The sequence below is a fragment of the Hemitrygon akajei genome, chromosome 5 (assembly GCF_048418815.1).
Source record: "Hemitrygon akajei chromosome 5, sHemAka1.3, whole genome shotgun sequence".
Taxonomy (NCBI): Eukaryota; Metazoa; Chordata; class Chondrichthyes; order Myliobatiformes; family Dasyatidae; genus Hemitrygon; species Hemitrygon akajei.
The window spans coordinates 181,197,238-181,211,868 of NC_133128.1; the positions used below are offsets into that span (position 1 = coordinate 181,197,238).

Below are 14,631 nucleotides of genomic sequence, written 5' to 3' on the forward strand. Positions count from 1 at the left end.
CACTGCAGCATCACTCCAAAAGCTCTTATCTTAAGGCATCTCATGCTAGAGGTGAAGTCATACAGGCAAAGCATTTGGTCAAGTGTGACATCATGGAACAACGACTGAAGTGAAGACAATGGGTTTGGAGGGGACTACACTCAAACAGCTAAAGTTATCAAAAGTTAGAATTTCAGTCAAGAACATGTGTTCTCAAACAGGAGTCATAATCAGAATCAACATCAGATTTACTTTCACTGGCATATGTCATGAAATTCAATGGACCCCTTGCTTAATGATATTGGTCTATGGCATACAAAAAGATTAGAAACCACTGGTCTAGAACATTGCTTTGGAATTCTGAGTCCAGAAATCTTGAACTGCATCATGTGTGATGATCATGAGGTCAGTAGTCAAAAAACACACTGAATTACAATACTGAGCTCCTTTCTCAGATCTTCACGTAATGAAGAAGTGCCTGGACAACAGTTAGGCTTGGGCTAATAAGATGCAAATAATACTCAAATCACACAAGGATCAACCAGGGTTCATCTCTGATAAGAAAGAGTCTAAACCTCTCTCTCTGGCATTAACATCACCAAATGACACAGGAGAAGAAACTTGACTGGATCATTCAAATAAAAATAGTGCTCACAAAGACAGAGGATGGGAAACCTGTGATGAACAAATCAACCTGATTTCATCATCCACAAGGTTCACATTAGAAATGTGCTATACTGCACTTACAACTGAAACACCATCCAGTACATCTACAATAGGATTCATCATCACTCCCTCCCCCCTCCACAATCAGCAACCTTGCAAGTACAGTTCATTTTGTCTGCTCCTCACAAATTAAAATCACTACCCAGAACAAAAGACTACATGAGCACAGAATCACCACCACTACCATACGTACTTAAAGTCACTTGACATCCTCAGTAAAATACTTTGTACTCCATTCATTTTCATTAGATTAAAATTTTGGAACTTTCGACTGATGAGTCCCGTGCAAGTGGCTTCACAAGGACTCCTCTACTGAGGAGACTGTCACCAACTCTCCAAAGTTGGCAAAGGCTACGGAGGATTAGAAAGGTATGTGGCTCAAAGCATAGTATGGTAGAAATGGGGTTTAATTTATGGAATACTGGCACCATTACTGAGGAACAAGAGAACTGTTTCATTGGGATGGTTTTCATCTGAAATGGCACTGGGACCAGGGTGGTAGACAGGGCTTTAAACTAGATAGATCTGGGAAAGGTTTCAAGAATAAATCAAAATGCAATCAGAGCACAATATCTCAGGATAGAAGTGGGTGAGGGTGGGTGGAATTTGACAAGTGTGACTGGTACACAGAAGTATGCGGCACAGAGTAAATCCAGACTTAGTAAAAACTATATAAGAAAACAAAACCTTAACAGTCTTGGTTTGAAAAAGTAAAGCATTTACAATATGATTATTTGGACTTCTCTTTCTTTCCAGTCCTGAAGAAGGGTCTTGGCCTGAAATGTCAACTGTTTACCTTTCTCCATAGATGTTACCTGGCCTGCTGAGTTCCCATTACAGAGATGAGCCTTCTGGGTGACCTTGATTAGGTGCTCAGTTATCCAGGTTATATGGCATGCCAAAACAGCAACAAAATTAGGTAATGTTTGAAATCAAGGAAGGTATCCCAGCAGTGTTGAGTCATAATAATAATGTGAATAATAATGCAGAATCAGGTCGGGCTGAAATCATGAAAACCAGGGGAAAGGAGACATGCGTGGGAGTAGTCTTTGGCCCTAAAATGTGACCTTGCAATGAGGCAGAGCATAAATGGGAAATATATATACAGCACATTACAAGGGAAATACAATTGACGTGGAAGATTTTCATTTATGTAACAAATGGACAAACCAAACTGGCAAATGTGATAGAGAAGAACTTGAGAAGTGCTTTTTCTAGCAGTGTGTTATAGAAACCAGCCAAGATCAGAGTAGTTTGGAAATGGTCATGAGTGATAAGGAAGTATTAATAAGAGATCTTGCGGTGGAAGATCCCCTACGAGGTAGTGATTAAAATATAATGGAATTCTACATGTATTTTGAGAGTTCACTGGACCAAAATCAATCTTCAGCTTAAATAGGTCAATTATAATCGCATCAAGGTGAAATTGTCTAAGATGGACTGAGAAAAATAAACTAAGAGACAGGTAAATAGATTATCTGTGACAGACAATCAAATAGCTAGACCACAACACGCAGCAAGAATTCATCCAAATTAGAAGTGATTCTATGAGTAAGGGGCATATTCAGTGGTTAACAAAGGAGATCAAGGATAATAAAAAACTGAACAGCAAGGCACACAAATTGCCAGTGGTATATCGGAGGATTAAGGTGGTCCGGATCCATCAGCTAAGCTGTCAAGAGAATTGAATTTGAGAGAAAATATAATTGTACACTCAGGCCCTGCATAGCACTGATTCGTTACAACGCAATTATTCAATTTTTTATTGACATTTTTTTTAAAATACAGGTGTTCCCCCCCCCCACAAAGGTAGAGCATTCCTATGAAACTTTCCTTAAGCCAAAATGGCATAAAGCAAAGAACCATTAATTTATATGGGAAAAATTTTCGTAAAAGCAAAAATCCTCTTTGTAATGTGAAAACAGGTTACTAAGGTAGGTCTTTTGTAAAAGCGAAGTGGCGTAAAGTGAACATTTGTAAAGCAGGGGACACCTGTAACAAAAACTAATTCTAAAGAACACTTAAAACTTCTCAAGAGCAGCCATCATTACAGTAAACATTCAATCAGCCAATGAGACTGTTTTACACATGCTGAGCCATTCACAGCCAATCGCTTATTAGTTCATGCACTTCCTCCCCTGCGTGTGTAAACATTCTTGCTCCTTCACCATTCTATTTTTTTCCACCCACCAAGTCTGGAAATGGCCTGCAACTTTCAGTGAGGGTAGTACACCTAAGATGTCTAGGAAAAGCATTAGCATCGATGTGGAACTGCAAGTGATTTGGCCTTTGGAGGCTGGTGAGACTCAGGTTGATGTTGGCGCCTCTTTGAAATTGGCTGCATCGACGATCAGAGCAATTTTTAAAAATATGCAGACAAGATAAAAGCTTCTACAACAATGACCTCAGAGTTACCATTAATGAAGGTGACTTGTTCAATGAGACATTTGCTTGGAAAAAAAGAAAAACAGACCAAATAAATGGATGGATGACCAAACACAACGAAGTAAGCCCCTAAGCCAGCTGGAAGCATCTTCAATCATATTCAAGAAGAACATGATACATCGGTAACATTCACAGCCAACAGAGAATGGTTTGATGGATTTAAACAGCACAATAACCTCCATGGTATACCCATCTCTGGTGAAGCGGCTAGTGCAAACAGCAAGGCAGCCTAGGAAATACCATCAAGAAACCTCACCACCAGCATCACTACAATCATACAAATCATGGACCAGTTCGTCGATAATGATTCTGACTGGGAGTAAAGCAATGAGGCAAAGAGTAATTCGCGACATGATTTCATGCCACTGAGAACTGCTTCAAGAGAAGAAACTTGAGGAAAGGCAGTCAAATCTCAATACTTACTTGAAGAAGAAGCCAAAGTTAGAGGACCCACAGCCTGGTCCCTCCTCTAATGTGTAACCACCGCCTGCTTCCCCCTGCTGCCGCAATGTGATACTGCTTCACTGATGTACAGGTTAGGCCTATTTGCATGTTTGTTCCCTCCACAAATTAACAAATTACTGTGTCTACATAAAATAATATCATATCTTGGGATTGTTTTTTTATTAAATTGGGCACATATAATATCAAAACAAACTGCAGTTGCTATGGGTTATAAATAAGGAGGCTAAGGTACATATAGGACCTTTAGAGAACAAGGCTGGTGAAATAATAACAGGAAATAATGGAATTTCAGATGCATTAAATAGTTTTTTTTGCATCAGTCTTTATATATCCCTAAAATATCAGATAGGCAAGAACTTCTAAAAATTTTAACCTAGGAGACAAAGTATTAGAAAAGCTCATAGACTGAAGGGAGACTAAATTCTAGGAAGATACCAAAAGATTGGAAAATAGTTCATAACACCATAAGACTTAGGAACAGAATTAGGCCATTCGGCCCTTTGAGTTTGCGCCACCATTCCATTATGGCTGATTTATTTTCTCCTGCGTTCTCACTGTAACCCTTGATGCCCTCACTAACCAAGAAACTATCAACTTCTACTTTAAATAAACCCAATGTCTTGGCCTCCGTAGCCATCTGTGGTAATGAATTCCATAAATTCACCATATTCTGGCTAAAGAAATTCCACCTCATCTTTGTTCGAAAGGGATGTCCCTCTATTCTGAGGCTGTGCCCTCTGGTCCTAGACTCCCTGACTAGAGGAAACACCCTCTCCACTTCCACTCTATCTATTCAATTAAAATCCACTGCAATCCTCTGCTCCAGTGAGTAGAGCTACAGGGCCATCAAACTCTACTCAGTATTAACCCTTGCATTCCTGGATCATTCTTGTAAACCTCCTCCGGACCCTCTCCAATGCCAGTATATTTCTTAGATCTGAGGCCCAAAACAGCTCACAATGCTCCAAATGAGATCTGACCAATACTTTATAAAGTCTCAGTATAATATCCTTGTTTTTATATTCTGGTCCTCTCAAAATATCTCTATTCTTTCCACCAAAGAACATGGCTATATACTGTATTCCATCTGCTGCCCATTATCTGAATATGTCCACGTTCTCCTGCAGATTCCCTGATTCCTGAACAGAAAATGCTCCTCCACATACCTTTGCATCATGCACAAACTTGACCAAATGCCTTCATCCAGATCATTGACATATAACATGCAAACCCACCACAGACCTCTGGAGAAAAGCAATAGTCTCTGACAGTCAATGAGAAAAGATGCCCTTTATTTGCACTCTTTGCCTTCTGCAAGACAGCCAATCTTCTGTCCATGCTTGTATCCTTTTGTAATACCACGGGCTCTTATTTTGTTCAGCTGCCTTATATGTAGTTCCTTATCAAAAGCCTTCTGAAAATCAAAACAAAAACAAACACCGATTCTTCTTTATCTATCCTGCCTGTTATTTCAACAAGTAACAAATTTCAACAAATTTGTTAGGCAAATTTCCTCTCAAGAAAACCAGGCAGACTTCGGCCTATTTTTATCAGCCTCCAAATACACCAAAACCTCATCCTTAATAATGAACTAACATCTTGCCAACCACTGAGGTCAAGCTAACTGGCCTATAATTTCCCGGTCTTTTGCCTCCATCCCTTCTTAAAGAGTGGAGTACATTTGTAATTTTCCATCCACTAGAACCATTCCAGAATCTAGTGATTCTTGAAAGATCGTGACTAATGCCTCCACAATCTCCTCAGATACCACTTTCTGAACCCTGGAGGGTAGTCCATCTGGTACAGGCGACTTATCCACCATTAGATCTTTCAGTTTTCCAAGCACCTTCTCCTTAGTAACAGCAACCATACTCACTTTTGCCCTGAAACTCCTGAATTTCTGGCATACTGCTGGTGTCTTCCATAGCGAAGACTGATACAAAATACTTAGCAGTTGGTCCACTATTACTTTATTCCCCATTCCTCTGTCTGCAGTGACATTTTTCAGCAGTCTGATTGTCCACTCTTGGTCTTCTTTCACTCTTCACATGCCTAAAAAATCTTCTGGTATCTTCTTTTATATTATTGGCTAGCTTATCTTCATATTTCAAGAATACTGTTCTTGGACTACAATTCAGCATTCAACATCATAATTTCCTCCAGGCTTGACAAGAAGCTCAGAGACCTCAGCCTTCACCCACCTTGTGCAGCTGGATCCTGGACTTGCTGTCAGATCACCAGCAGGTGGTAAAATTGGGCTCCCTCACCTCTGACCTTCAACACAGGAGCCTCTCAGGGCTGTGTCCTAAGCCCTCTCCTTAACTCTCTGCATACCCATCCCTGTGTCACCACCCACAGCTCCAATCTGCTAATTAAATTTGCTGACGATACTACATTGTTTGGCCTCATCTCAAATAATAACGAAGGCAGCCGACAGAGAAGAAGTCATCACCCTGACATTATGGTGTCAAGAAAATAACCTTTCCTTCAATGATGCAAAAACAAAGGAGCTGGTTGTGGACTACAGGAGGAATGGAGACAGGGTAACCCCCATTGACATAAATGGATCTGGAATTGAGAGAGTGAACAGCTTTAAGTTCCTTGGCATACACATCACCGAGGATCTCGTGATCTGTACATATCTGCTGTGTTGTGAAGAAAGTACCAGAGCGCCATTTCACCTCAGATGGTTGAAGTCGGTTGGCATGAGTCCCTAAATCCTAAAGACTTATTACAGGGGCACAATTGGGAGCATCCTGACTGGCTACATCACTACCTGGTATGGGAACTGTACTTCCCTCAATCACACCAGAGTTTTCCATGGCCCTAGTTAGACAATTCACCAGGACCTTGGTCTCAGCATGGTTGAGATGGAGACCGTCCTCAATACTGGTGCCAATGTTACATGAAAACAAAACTAAATTCAATCTCACTTCTCTCACACCAATCTTTGAGGCACACTTTGATCTTATTAACCCCACAGCAATTTAGTCAAGATGACTCCTTGCTCAAAAAAGGATGAAGGCAGGCAAGAACATCTATTGTTGGCAAGAAGCTGGAGTTAATAAATCAAAGAGGAAATAACTAATAATTTAGAAAAGCTAAATATAATCAAACTTGTCAACATGGAAAGTACATCATGTTTGAGTTGACAAATTAGCTCCAAATCTTTGAGGACATGACAGGGAGAGATGATGGAGTGAAATCTGTAAATGTGTTTTTAGATTCCAAAAGGCATTGGCAGGGTGCCACAAAAGAGTTTGATGGATCAGTTAAGAATACAAAAGGTACTGGAGAAAGTGTTAACATAGATTAAAAACACGCTAATACATAGAAAACAAAGTTGGAGTAATTGGGTCCTCTCAGGTTGGAGGGATACAACTAGCGAAGTACCCTCTCTACATTAATGACCTGCAGAAAGGGAATTAAACATAATATTTTTAAAGTTTGCCAATGATATAAAAATAGATGGAAGGGTACATTGTGATGAGGACACTTCTTCAACGGCACATATACAGATTTACAAATTAGTTGACTGGATGAAACCCTGGCAAATTAAATTTAAAGTGGAAAAGCGCAAGGTCAGGCACTTAGAGGGGTGTAAAATGAGGGTAGAAGCAAAAAAGTAGTAAGGTGAAAAGTAAAAGTGGCAGGCAGGCAAATCCAGGGCAAAAAGCAAAAAGGGACACTTTTCAACATAATTGTATAAGGGCTAAGAGTGTTGTAAAAACAAGCCTGAAGGCTTTGTGTGTCAATGCGACGAGCATTCGTAACAAGGTGGATGAATTGAATGTGCAGATAGTTATTAATGAATATGATATAGTTGGGATCACAGAGACATGGCTCCAGGGTGACCAAGGATGGGAGCTCAACATCCAGGGATATTCAATATTCAGGAGGGATAGACAGGAAAGAAAAGGAGGTGGGGTAGCATTGCTGGTTAGAGAGGAGATTAACGCAATAGAAAGGAGGACATTAGCCTGGAGGATGTGGAATTGATATGGGTAGAACTACATAACACTAAGGGGCAGAAAACGCTGGTGGGAGTTGTGTACAGGCCACCTAACAGTAGTAGAGAGGTTGGGGATGGCATTAAACAGGAAATTAGAAATGCGTGCAATAAAGGAACAGCAGTTATAATGGGTGACTTCAATCTACATATAGATTGGGTGAACCAAATTGGTAAGGGTGCTGAGGAAGAGGATTTCTTGAAATGTATGTGTGATGGTTTTATGAACCAACATGTTGAGGAACCAACTAGAGAGCAGGCCATTCTAGATTGGGTATTGAGCAATGAGGAAAGGTTAGTTAGCAATCTTGTTGTGCGAGGCCCCTTGGGTAAGAGTGACCATAATATGGTGGTCACTCTCCATCTTCATTAAGATGGAGAGTGACATAGTTAATTCAGAAACAAAGGTTCTGAACTTAAAGAAGGGTAACTTTGAAGGTATGAGACGTGAATTAGCTAAGATAGACTGGCAAATGATAATTAAAGGGTTGACGGTGGATATGCAATGGCAAGCATTTAAAGATCGCATGGATGAACTACAACAATTGTTCATCCCAGTTTGGCAGAAGAATAAACCAGAGAAGGTAGTGCACCCATGGCTGACAAGGGAAATTAGGGATAGTATCAAGTCCAAAGAAGAAACATATAAATTAGCAAAAAAAAGCGGCACACCTGAGGCCTGGGAGAAATTCAGAGACCAGCAGAGGAGGACAAAGGGCTTAATTAGGAAAGGGAAAAAAGATTATGAGAGAAAGCTGGCAGGGAACATAAAAATTGACTGTAAAAGCTTTTATAGATATGTGAAAAGAAAAAGATTGGTCAAGACAAATGTAGGTCCTTTACAGTCAGAAAAAGGTGAATTGATCATACGGAACAAAGACATGCTGGCAGACCAATTGAATAACTACTTTGGTTCTGTCTTCACTAAGGAGGACATAAATAATCTTCCGGAAATAGTAAGGGACCAAGGGTCTAGTGAGATGGAGGAACTGAGGGAAATACATGTTAGTAGGGAAGTGGTGTTAGGTAAATTGAAGGGATTAAAGGCAGATAAATCCCCAGGGCCAGATGGTCTGCATCCCAGAGTGCTTAAGGAAGTAGCCCAAGAAATAGTGGATGCATTAATGATAATTTTTCAAAACTCCTTAGATTCTGGATTAGTTCCTGAGGATTGGAGGGTGGCTAATGTAACCCCACTTTTTAAAAAAGGAGGGAGAGAAAAACCCGGGAATTATAGACCGCTGAGTCTGACATCGGTGGTGGGGAAAATGCTAGAGTCGGTTATCAAAGATGTGATAACAGCACATTTGGAAAGAGGTGAAATCATCGGACAAAGTCAGCATGGATTTGTGAAAGGAAAATCATGTCTGACAAATTTTATAGAATTTTTTGAAGATGTAACTAGTAGAGTGGATAGGGGAGAGCCAGTAGATGTGGTATATTTAGATTTTCAAAAGGCTTTTGACAAGGTCCTACACAGGAGATTAGTGTTCAAACTTAAAGCACATGGTATTGGGGGTATGGTATTGATGTGGACAGAGAATTGGTTGACAGACAGGAAGCAAAGAGTGGGAGTAAACGGGACCTTTTCAGAATGGCAGGCAGTGACTAGTGGGGTACCGCAAGGCTCAGTGCTGGGACCCCAGTTGTTTACAATATATATTAATGATTTAGACGAGGGAATTAAATGCAGCATCTCCAAGTTTGCGGATGACACGAAGCTGGGCGGCGGTGTTAGCTGTGAGGGGGATGCTAAGAGGATGCAGGGTGACTTGGATAGGTTAGGTGAATGGGCAAATTCATGGCAGATGCAATTTAATGTGGATAAATGTGAGGTTATCCACTTTGGTTGCAAGAACAGGAAAACAGATTATTATCTGAATGGTGGCTGATTAGGAAAAGGGGAGGTGCAATGAGACCTGGGTGTTATTGTACACCAGACATTGAAGGTGGGCATGCAGGTACAGCAGGCAGTAAAAAAGGCAAATGGTATGTTGGCATTCATAGCAAAAGGATTTGAGTACAGGAGCAGGGAGGTTCTACTGCAGTTGTACAAGGCCTTGGTGAGAACGCACCTAGAGTATTGTGTGCAGTTTTGGTCCCCTAATCTGAGGAAAGACATTCTTGCCATAGAGGGAGTCCAGAGCGAGGGGTCACAGTTTAAGGATAAAGGGGAAGCCTTTTAGGACCAAGATGAGGGAAAACTTCTTCACACAGAGAGTGGTGAATCTGTGGAATTCTCTGCCACAGGAAACAGTTGAGGCCGGTTCATTGGCTATATTTAAGAGGAAGTTAGATATGGCCCTTGTGGCTAAAGGTTATCAGGGGGTATGGAGAGAAAGCAGGTACAGGGTTCTGAGTTGGTTGATCGGCCATGATCATACTGAATGGCGGTGCAGGCTCGAACGGCCGAATGGCCTACTCCTGCACCCATTTTCTATGTTTGGACATCAGAAATCAAATGACAAGGATCTAAATGCAGAGAGACTGCAAGTGAGTCAAGTTCAGAGGGATCAGCTCTACGACATTAAATCAAAAAAAGCAGAGAACACAAACAACATGCTGCCTTTATTGAGAAGAGATCAGGGTTTAAGAATAAGGAGGTTTTACTGCACTTAAAGGTGTCAGCATGGTCACACCTAGATTACTGTGCACAGTTTCAGTTGTCCTATCTGAAAAAAAGATATGGCTAACACTGGAGGCGGTCCAAAGATACACCAAGGTGTATCTGGAATGCAAATGACTGTCCCATTAAGTCTGAGTCTGTATTCACTGGAAGTTAGAAGAATGATAGGTGACTTTATTCAAACATGCAAGATCCTAAAATGGTAGATAGAGATATTTTCACTTGTGGGAGAGTCATAACAAGGAGATACACAGCTACAAAATCAGAGTTCGGTGATTTAAACCTGAGGTGCATGAAAAATGTATTCTCTTAAGGTAGCACGTCTCCAAAATCCTCTGTCCCCAAGGATGGTGGAGGCCAGACCATTAGATAAATTTAAGCTGGAGATAGCTAAATATTTGAAAGAGTGAGGAACTGAGAGTTATGGGAAACTGGGACAGAAGAGGATTAGAAGCTAATATAAATGGCCATATTGCATGGCAGAGTAGAGTTAATGGGCATGGTAGCCTATCCAGTTCCTCGTTTCTTGATGTGTGTTCACTGAATGCAGTCTGGGAATATTATGCAAAATGCAGGAAGTATTCAGCAATATGGTGTGGCATTCTTCATTAGAACAGAGAAAGTGAAAAATAGTCTAGGTCGTGTAGAAGGCAGGGGTGGAACAAAGGGAATTTATCAGATATGATGGAACAACTTGGCAGTTAAAGGGTAGTTAAACTCCTTTGTCTTTGTGATATGTTGCTAATGTTACATAGTCTGTGTAATATTGTATAGTCTGACCTAATGCTGCATGCCTAGCAAACAAAACTACCTAAATGAAGGGCAAAGAAAAGAGGGCTGGCAAGCAAAATGGCTTTTTCTAACAGTAACAGAAAGAAAGAGCATTATGTAAAGTTGAAAAATTCAATATCAAGTCCTGCAAGCTGCAACTTGCCCAGATGGAGGATGAGCTGATGTTTCTTGTGCTTGCTTTGGGCCTCACTGTAATCATACAGACCACCAGTTTGATAGATCAAAGTGAGAGCAGCAAGGGGAATTAAACTGGCAGGCAACTAAAAGGTCAGTCACTCCTGTGGAAGGAACACTAGTGCTCCGGAGAGCAGTTTCATCCAATCTGCATTTTGTTTCTCCAATTAGAGCAAAATTCATCTCTGACTACAATACTACAGCTTGGAAGAAGTGCAAATGAATCGTTGTTTCACCTAAAAAGACTGTTTGAGTGGGAAGGGAAGAGGTGAAAAGTCAGGTGCAGTACCTTCCATGGTTGTGCAGAAAAGTGCAATATGAAAGAGTCAGTGGGGACAGCGGAATTTTATCAGGGTGCATCCCTTTGAAATGTTGAAACAGGACAGGTGGGATTGCCTAACTGGTAGCACAATCATGTCAATGCTATCATAAACTGGAAAGGAGTAGAAGGCAAGGATCAAAGGAACTTTGTTCTTGCTCCTCCTAGGAGAAGGGGTGAGAGTAGAGGTGTGGGAAAGAGATGATATGCTGTTTTATCTTTGCCACTTGGCTTTGATTTTTTCTTTAAATCAATAATGCTTTTCTCCCCTGTTTCTGTTTTGTAACCCTCTCCCCTTGTCTGGAATATTGTAACATTAAGCTGCTAGTCCTGCCTATTTCAATAACAGGTGATGTTTATCAATCCCCTCAACTTATTTGTCAACTTTAGTGAACTCCACATTCAGTAGTTAGATATGGAATCTACTAAGCATATTCAGGCTCCAGTTCTTGGCCTATTCTGTTGACACACAGAATATTTTGTCATCTTAACTATTATATTTTTGTGCCAGTTTGCACATTGTTAGTGCTGCCGAAGAGTCTTGGCACGAAACATCGACTGAACTCTCCCATAGTTGCAGCCTGGCTTACTGAGTTCCTCCAGCACTTTATGTCTGTTGCTTGGATTTCCAGCATCTGCAGATTTTTTCATTTGTACATCGATAGCAATAAACAGCACAATGGAGCGTGTACGCAATGTGAGAAAGTCGTAACTTTCCTTACTCAGACATATTTGCATTGTAGGCTACCATGGCCTCCTAATAGGTTATTCCCTCAGATTGATCCGATCACAAGCCCACTCTGGCAGCTAAATCCAACTAGTTCATTCTACCAATTAAAATCAGGCTATTAGAGTACAATTTGTACCAGAATTCCAGCATCTTTGTCACCAATGAAAAGAAAATTTAACTGATTCAGGTGCATCCCCATCTCACTCCAGTCTGTTGATCTCTTGCCAAGCTTTATTCCATCTAATTTTAATATATTAGATTAATTTGCTAATCCACTTCAGGAGGCAGATAAAAGTGAATCACATTGGAATGCGATTAAATTCATACGCAGTACAAAATTAGGTAAATTTCCATCTCTACAAATAAGTAATGAATCAACCTTTTTTTAAAGCAACAACCTGAAAGACAGACAGCTACTTTTACCAATATTAATCTCTTCATTGAGATTTTTGAAATCAAATTAATTCTTCCAAAGAACCACTGTTGGATTGAAATTTTAGTTCACAGGATTATTAGACCATCTTTTTGGTTTATTAATCCAGTTAACATAACTGCTGGAAATACTAGAGTCATCACTGTGCCTGGTTTTAATTGTAAAATTAATCCTATTCATTGCTATTGTTAATTATCATTTCATGCATTATGTTATCAGCCTATTGCTTTCATTCATTCATGCAAGCTTTCATATTGATTTTCAAAATGTTACCAAAATAGTCCCTTACCTTAATTTGGAGACTTGCTGATGCCACTTTCCTTTCCAGCTCTTCAACTTGCTGAAGAATGGCTACATCAATTTCAAATGCTTGATCCTCTATTGACCAGTTACGCACAGCTACATCAGTAACTTGGTTTTCTTCATCATCTTTATTTATTTCAAAAATTGCAACTAAATGGGAAATAATTTTGAATTGCTTAAAATGGTTTGGTGGCAATTAATTATTCTCGTACAAATTTAGTATATGGCCTCAAGCTGCAGTGTGGCCTGCTTACAGCCATCAGGAGAGAGGTGTTGGAGCTGGTACGCTCTTCCAGGAGTGGTGTGGCATGGCCCCCAAGTTGAAGACGGTGCTGCCCCCAGTTTTCGCTCAGCAGAAGATATGCTCTATTGTGGCTCAAGTCTGGACTTTTTTAATTGCATGGTTGTATCTTACTGATATCTTTATACGCTTGTATGTGCTATGTTACGTTTATCCAGTTATGTTATATGGCTCAGAATGTTGGACAATATCTAGTAACATGAGGAAACGAATTGAAGCAGCAGAGATGTGGCTTTTGAGGAGGATGTAAAGAATATCATGGACAAAATAAATATCTAACAAGGATGTCACAAACAGAGCAAGCACAAAAAGAGAAATAATGTATGAGATCACGAAAAGGCAAAGTGACTTCATTGGACATGTGATTAGGACAGAGGAGTTAGAATGCACGGTAATTATGGGAAAGATTGAAGGGAAGAAAGCAAGAGGAAGGCAAAGACAAATGATGATGGAGACAACAGCCAGAGAACTGGAAATGAATACCAGTAAATTGATCCACTTGACCTGAAACAGGAGTGTGTGGGCCATGGCAGTCAAAGCTCAAACTGGGCATGGCACCTGATGATGATGATGATATGCTATGTGTACTTTGTGCTGTGTGATGTTTGGTACTGTGTTTTGCACCTTAGCCCCAGAGTAACGCTGTCTCATTTGGTTGTATTCATGGGATTTCAAGTATAGGTGAATGACAATTAAACTTGACTTGAATTGAATTATAAAGTTTGTACTCCTATCGCTTTAACACTTAATGACAAGTAATTTGAAAAAATCAAAATAAATTTATTGTTCAAATACAGACAGAACAACATTTAACAACGTACCATCTTTACTTCTGATGCAGGCCTGACTGATGTAATCCATGTGTTTTTGAAGCTGTTTCTGCATAGCCTTTTCTCTTATTCCCCTGAGATGAAGTACTTTGAATAGAGTCTTCATCTCCTCAGGATCAATTATTCTCCACCATCCTTTCTGCATTTCTTAAGAAAGTAAAAAAAATATATAATACATTTGATCTCACTGAAAGCTTCCATTACATTCTATTGTTCAATATGAAGATTCAAACAATTTAAATGTCTGAATGGCATCTAATCAAGATAGTTCAGCAGGACAAATGTTGTTGTAACCAGTTTTTTTTTTAAAAGAACAGGATATATCTAAAGGCAAGTATAGCAAAGCTAATTCCACCACAGTAACATAGCTACTGACATTATCTATAATAATACAAGGCAAAATATACACAAGATGCAACTTTAAAAAACCACTGGTTGTCAAAAGTAGAGTAAAAATGTACCAAAAGCTAAAACTTAATTTTACACTTCCATTACACAT

At 39.9% G+C, this 14,631-nt stretch overlaps 1 protein-coding gene across 14 annotated transcripts in view; it reads right to left on the bottom strand.

The window, feature by feature from the left end:
* Positions 1 to 14,631, bottom strand: part of baz2ba (bromodomain adjacent to zinc finger domain, 2Ba) — a 253,351-nt gene that overhangs the window by 27,065 nt on the left and 211,655 nt on the right. For all 14 annotated transcript variants that reach the window (XR_012099099.1, XR_012099098.1, XM_073047374.1 and 11 more), the window contains 2 exons: positions 14,124 to 14,279; positions 12,988 to 13,151 (listed from right to left, as the gene is read on the bottom strand). Coding sequence is in view for 12 of the 14 variants with exons in the window: in XM_073047374.1 (XP_072903475.1) it covers positions 12,988 to 13,151; positions 14,124 to 14,279 (320 nt within the window). In the remaining 2 variants the exon portion in view is untranslated. The remainder of the gene's footprint in view (positions 1 to 12,987; positions 13,152 to 14,123; positions 14,280 to 14,631) is intronic.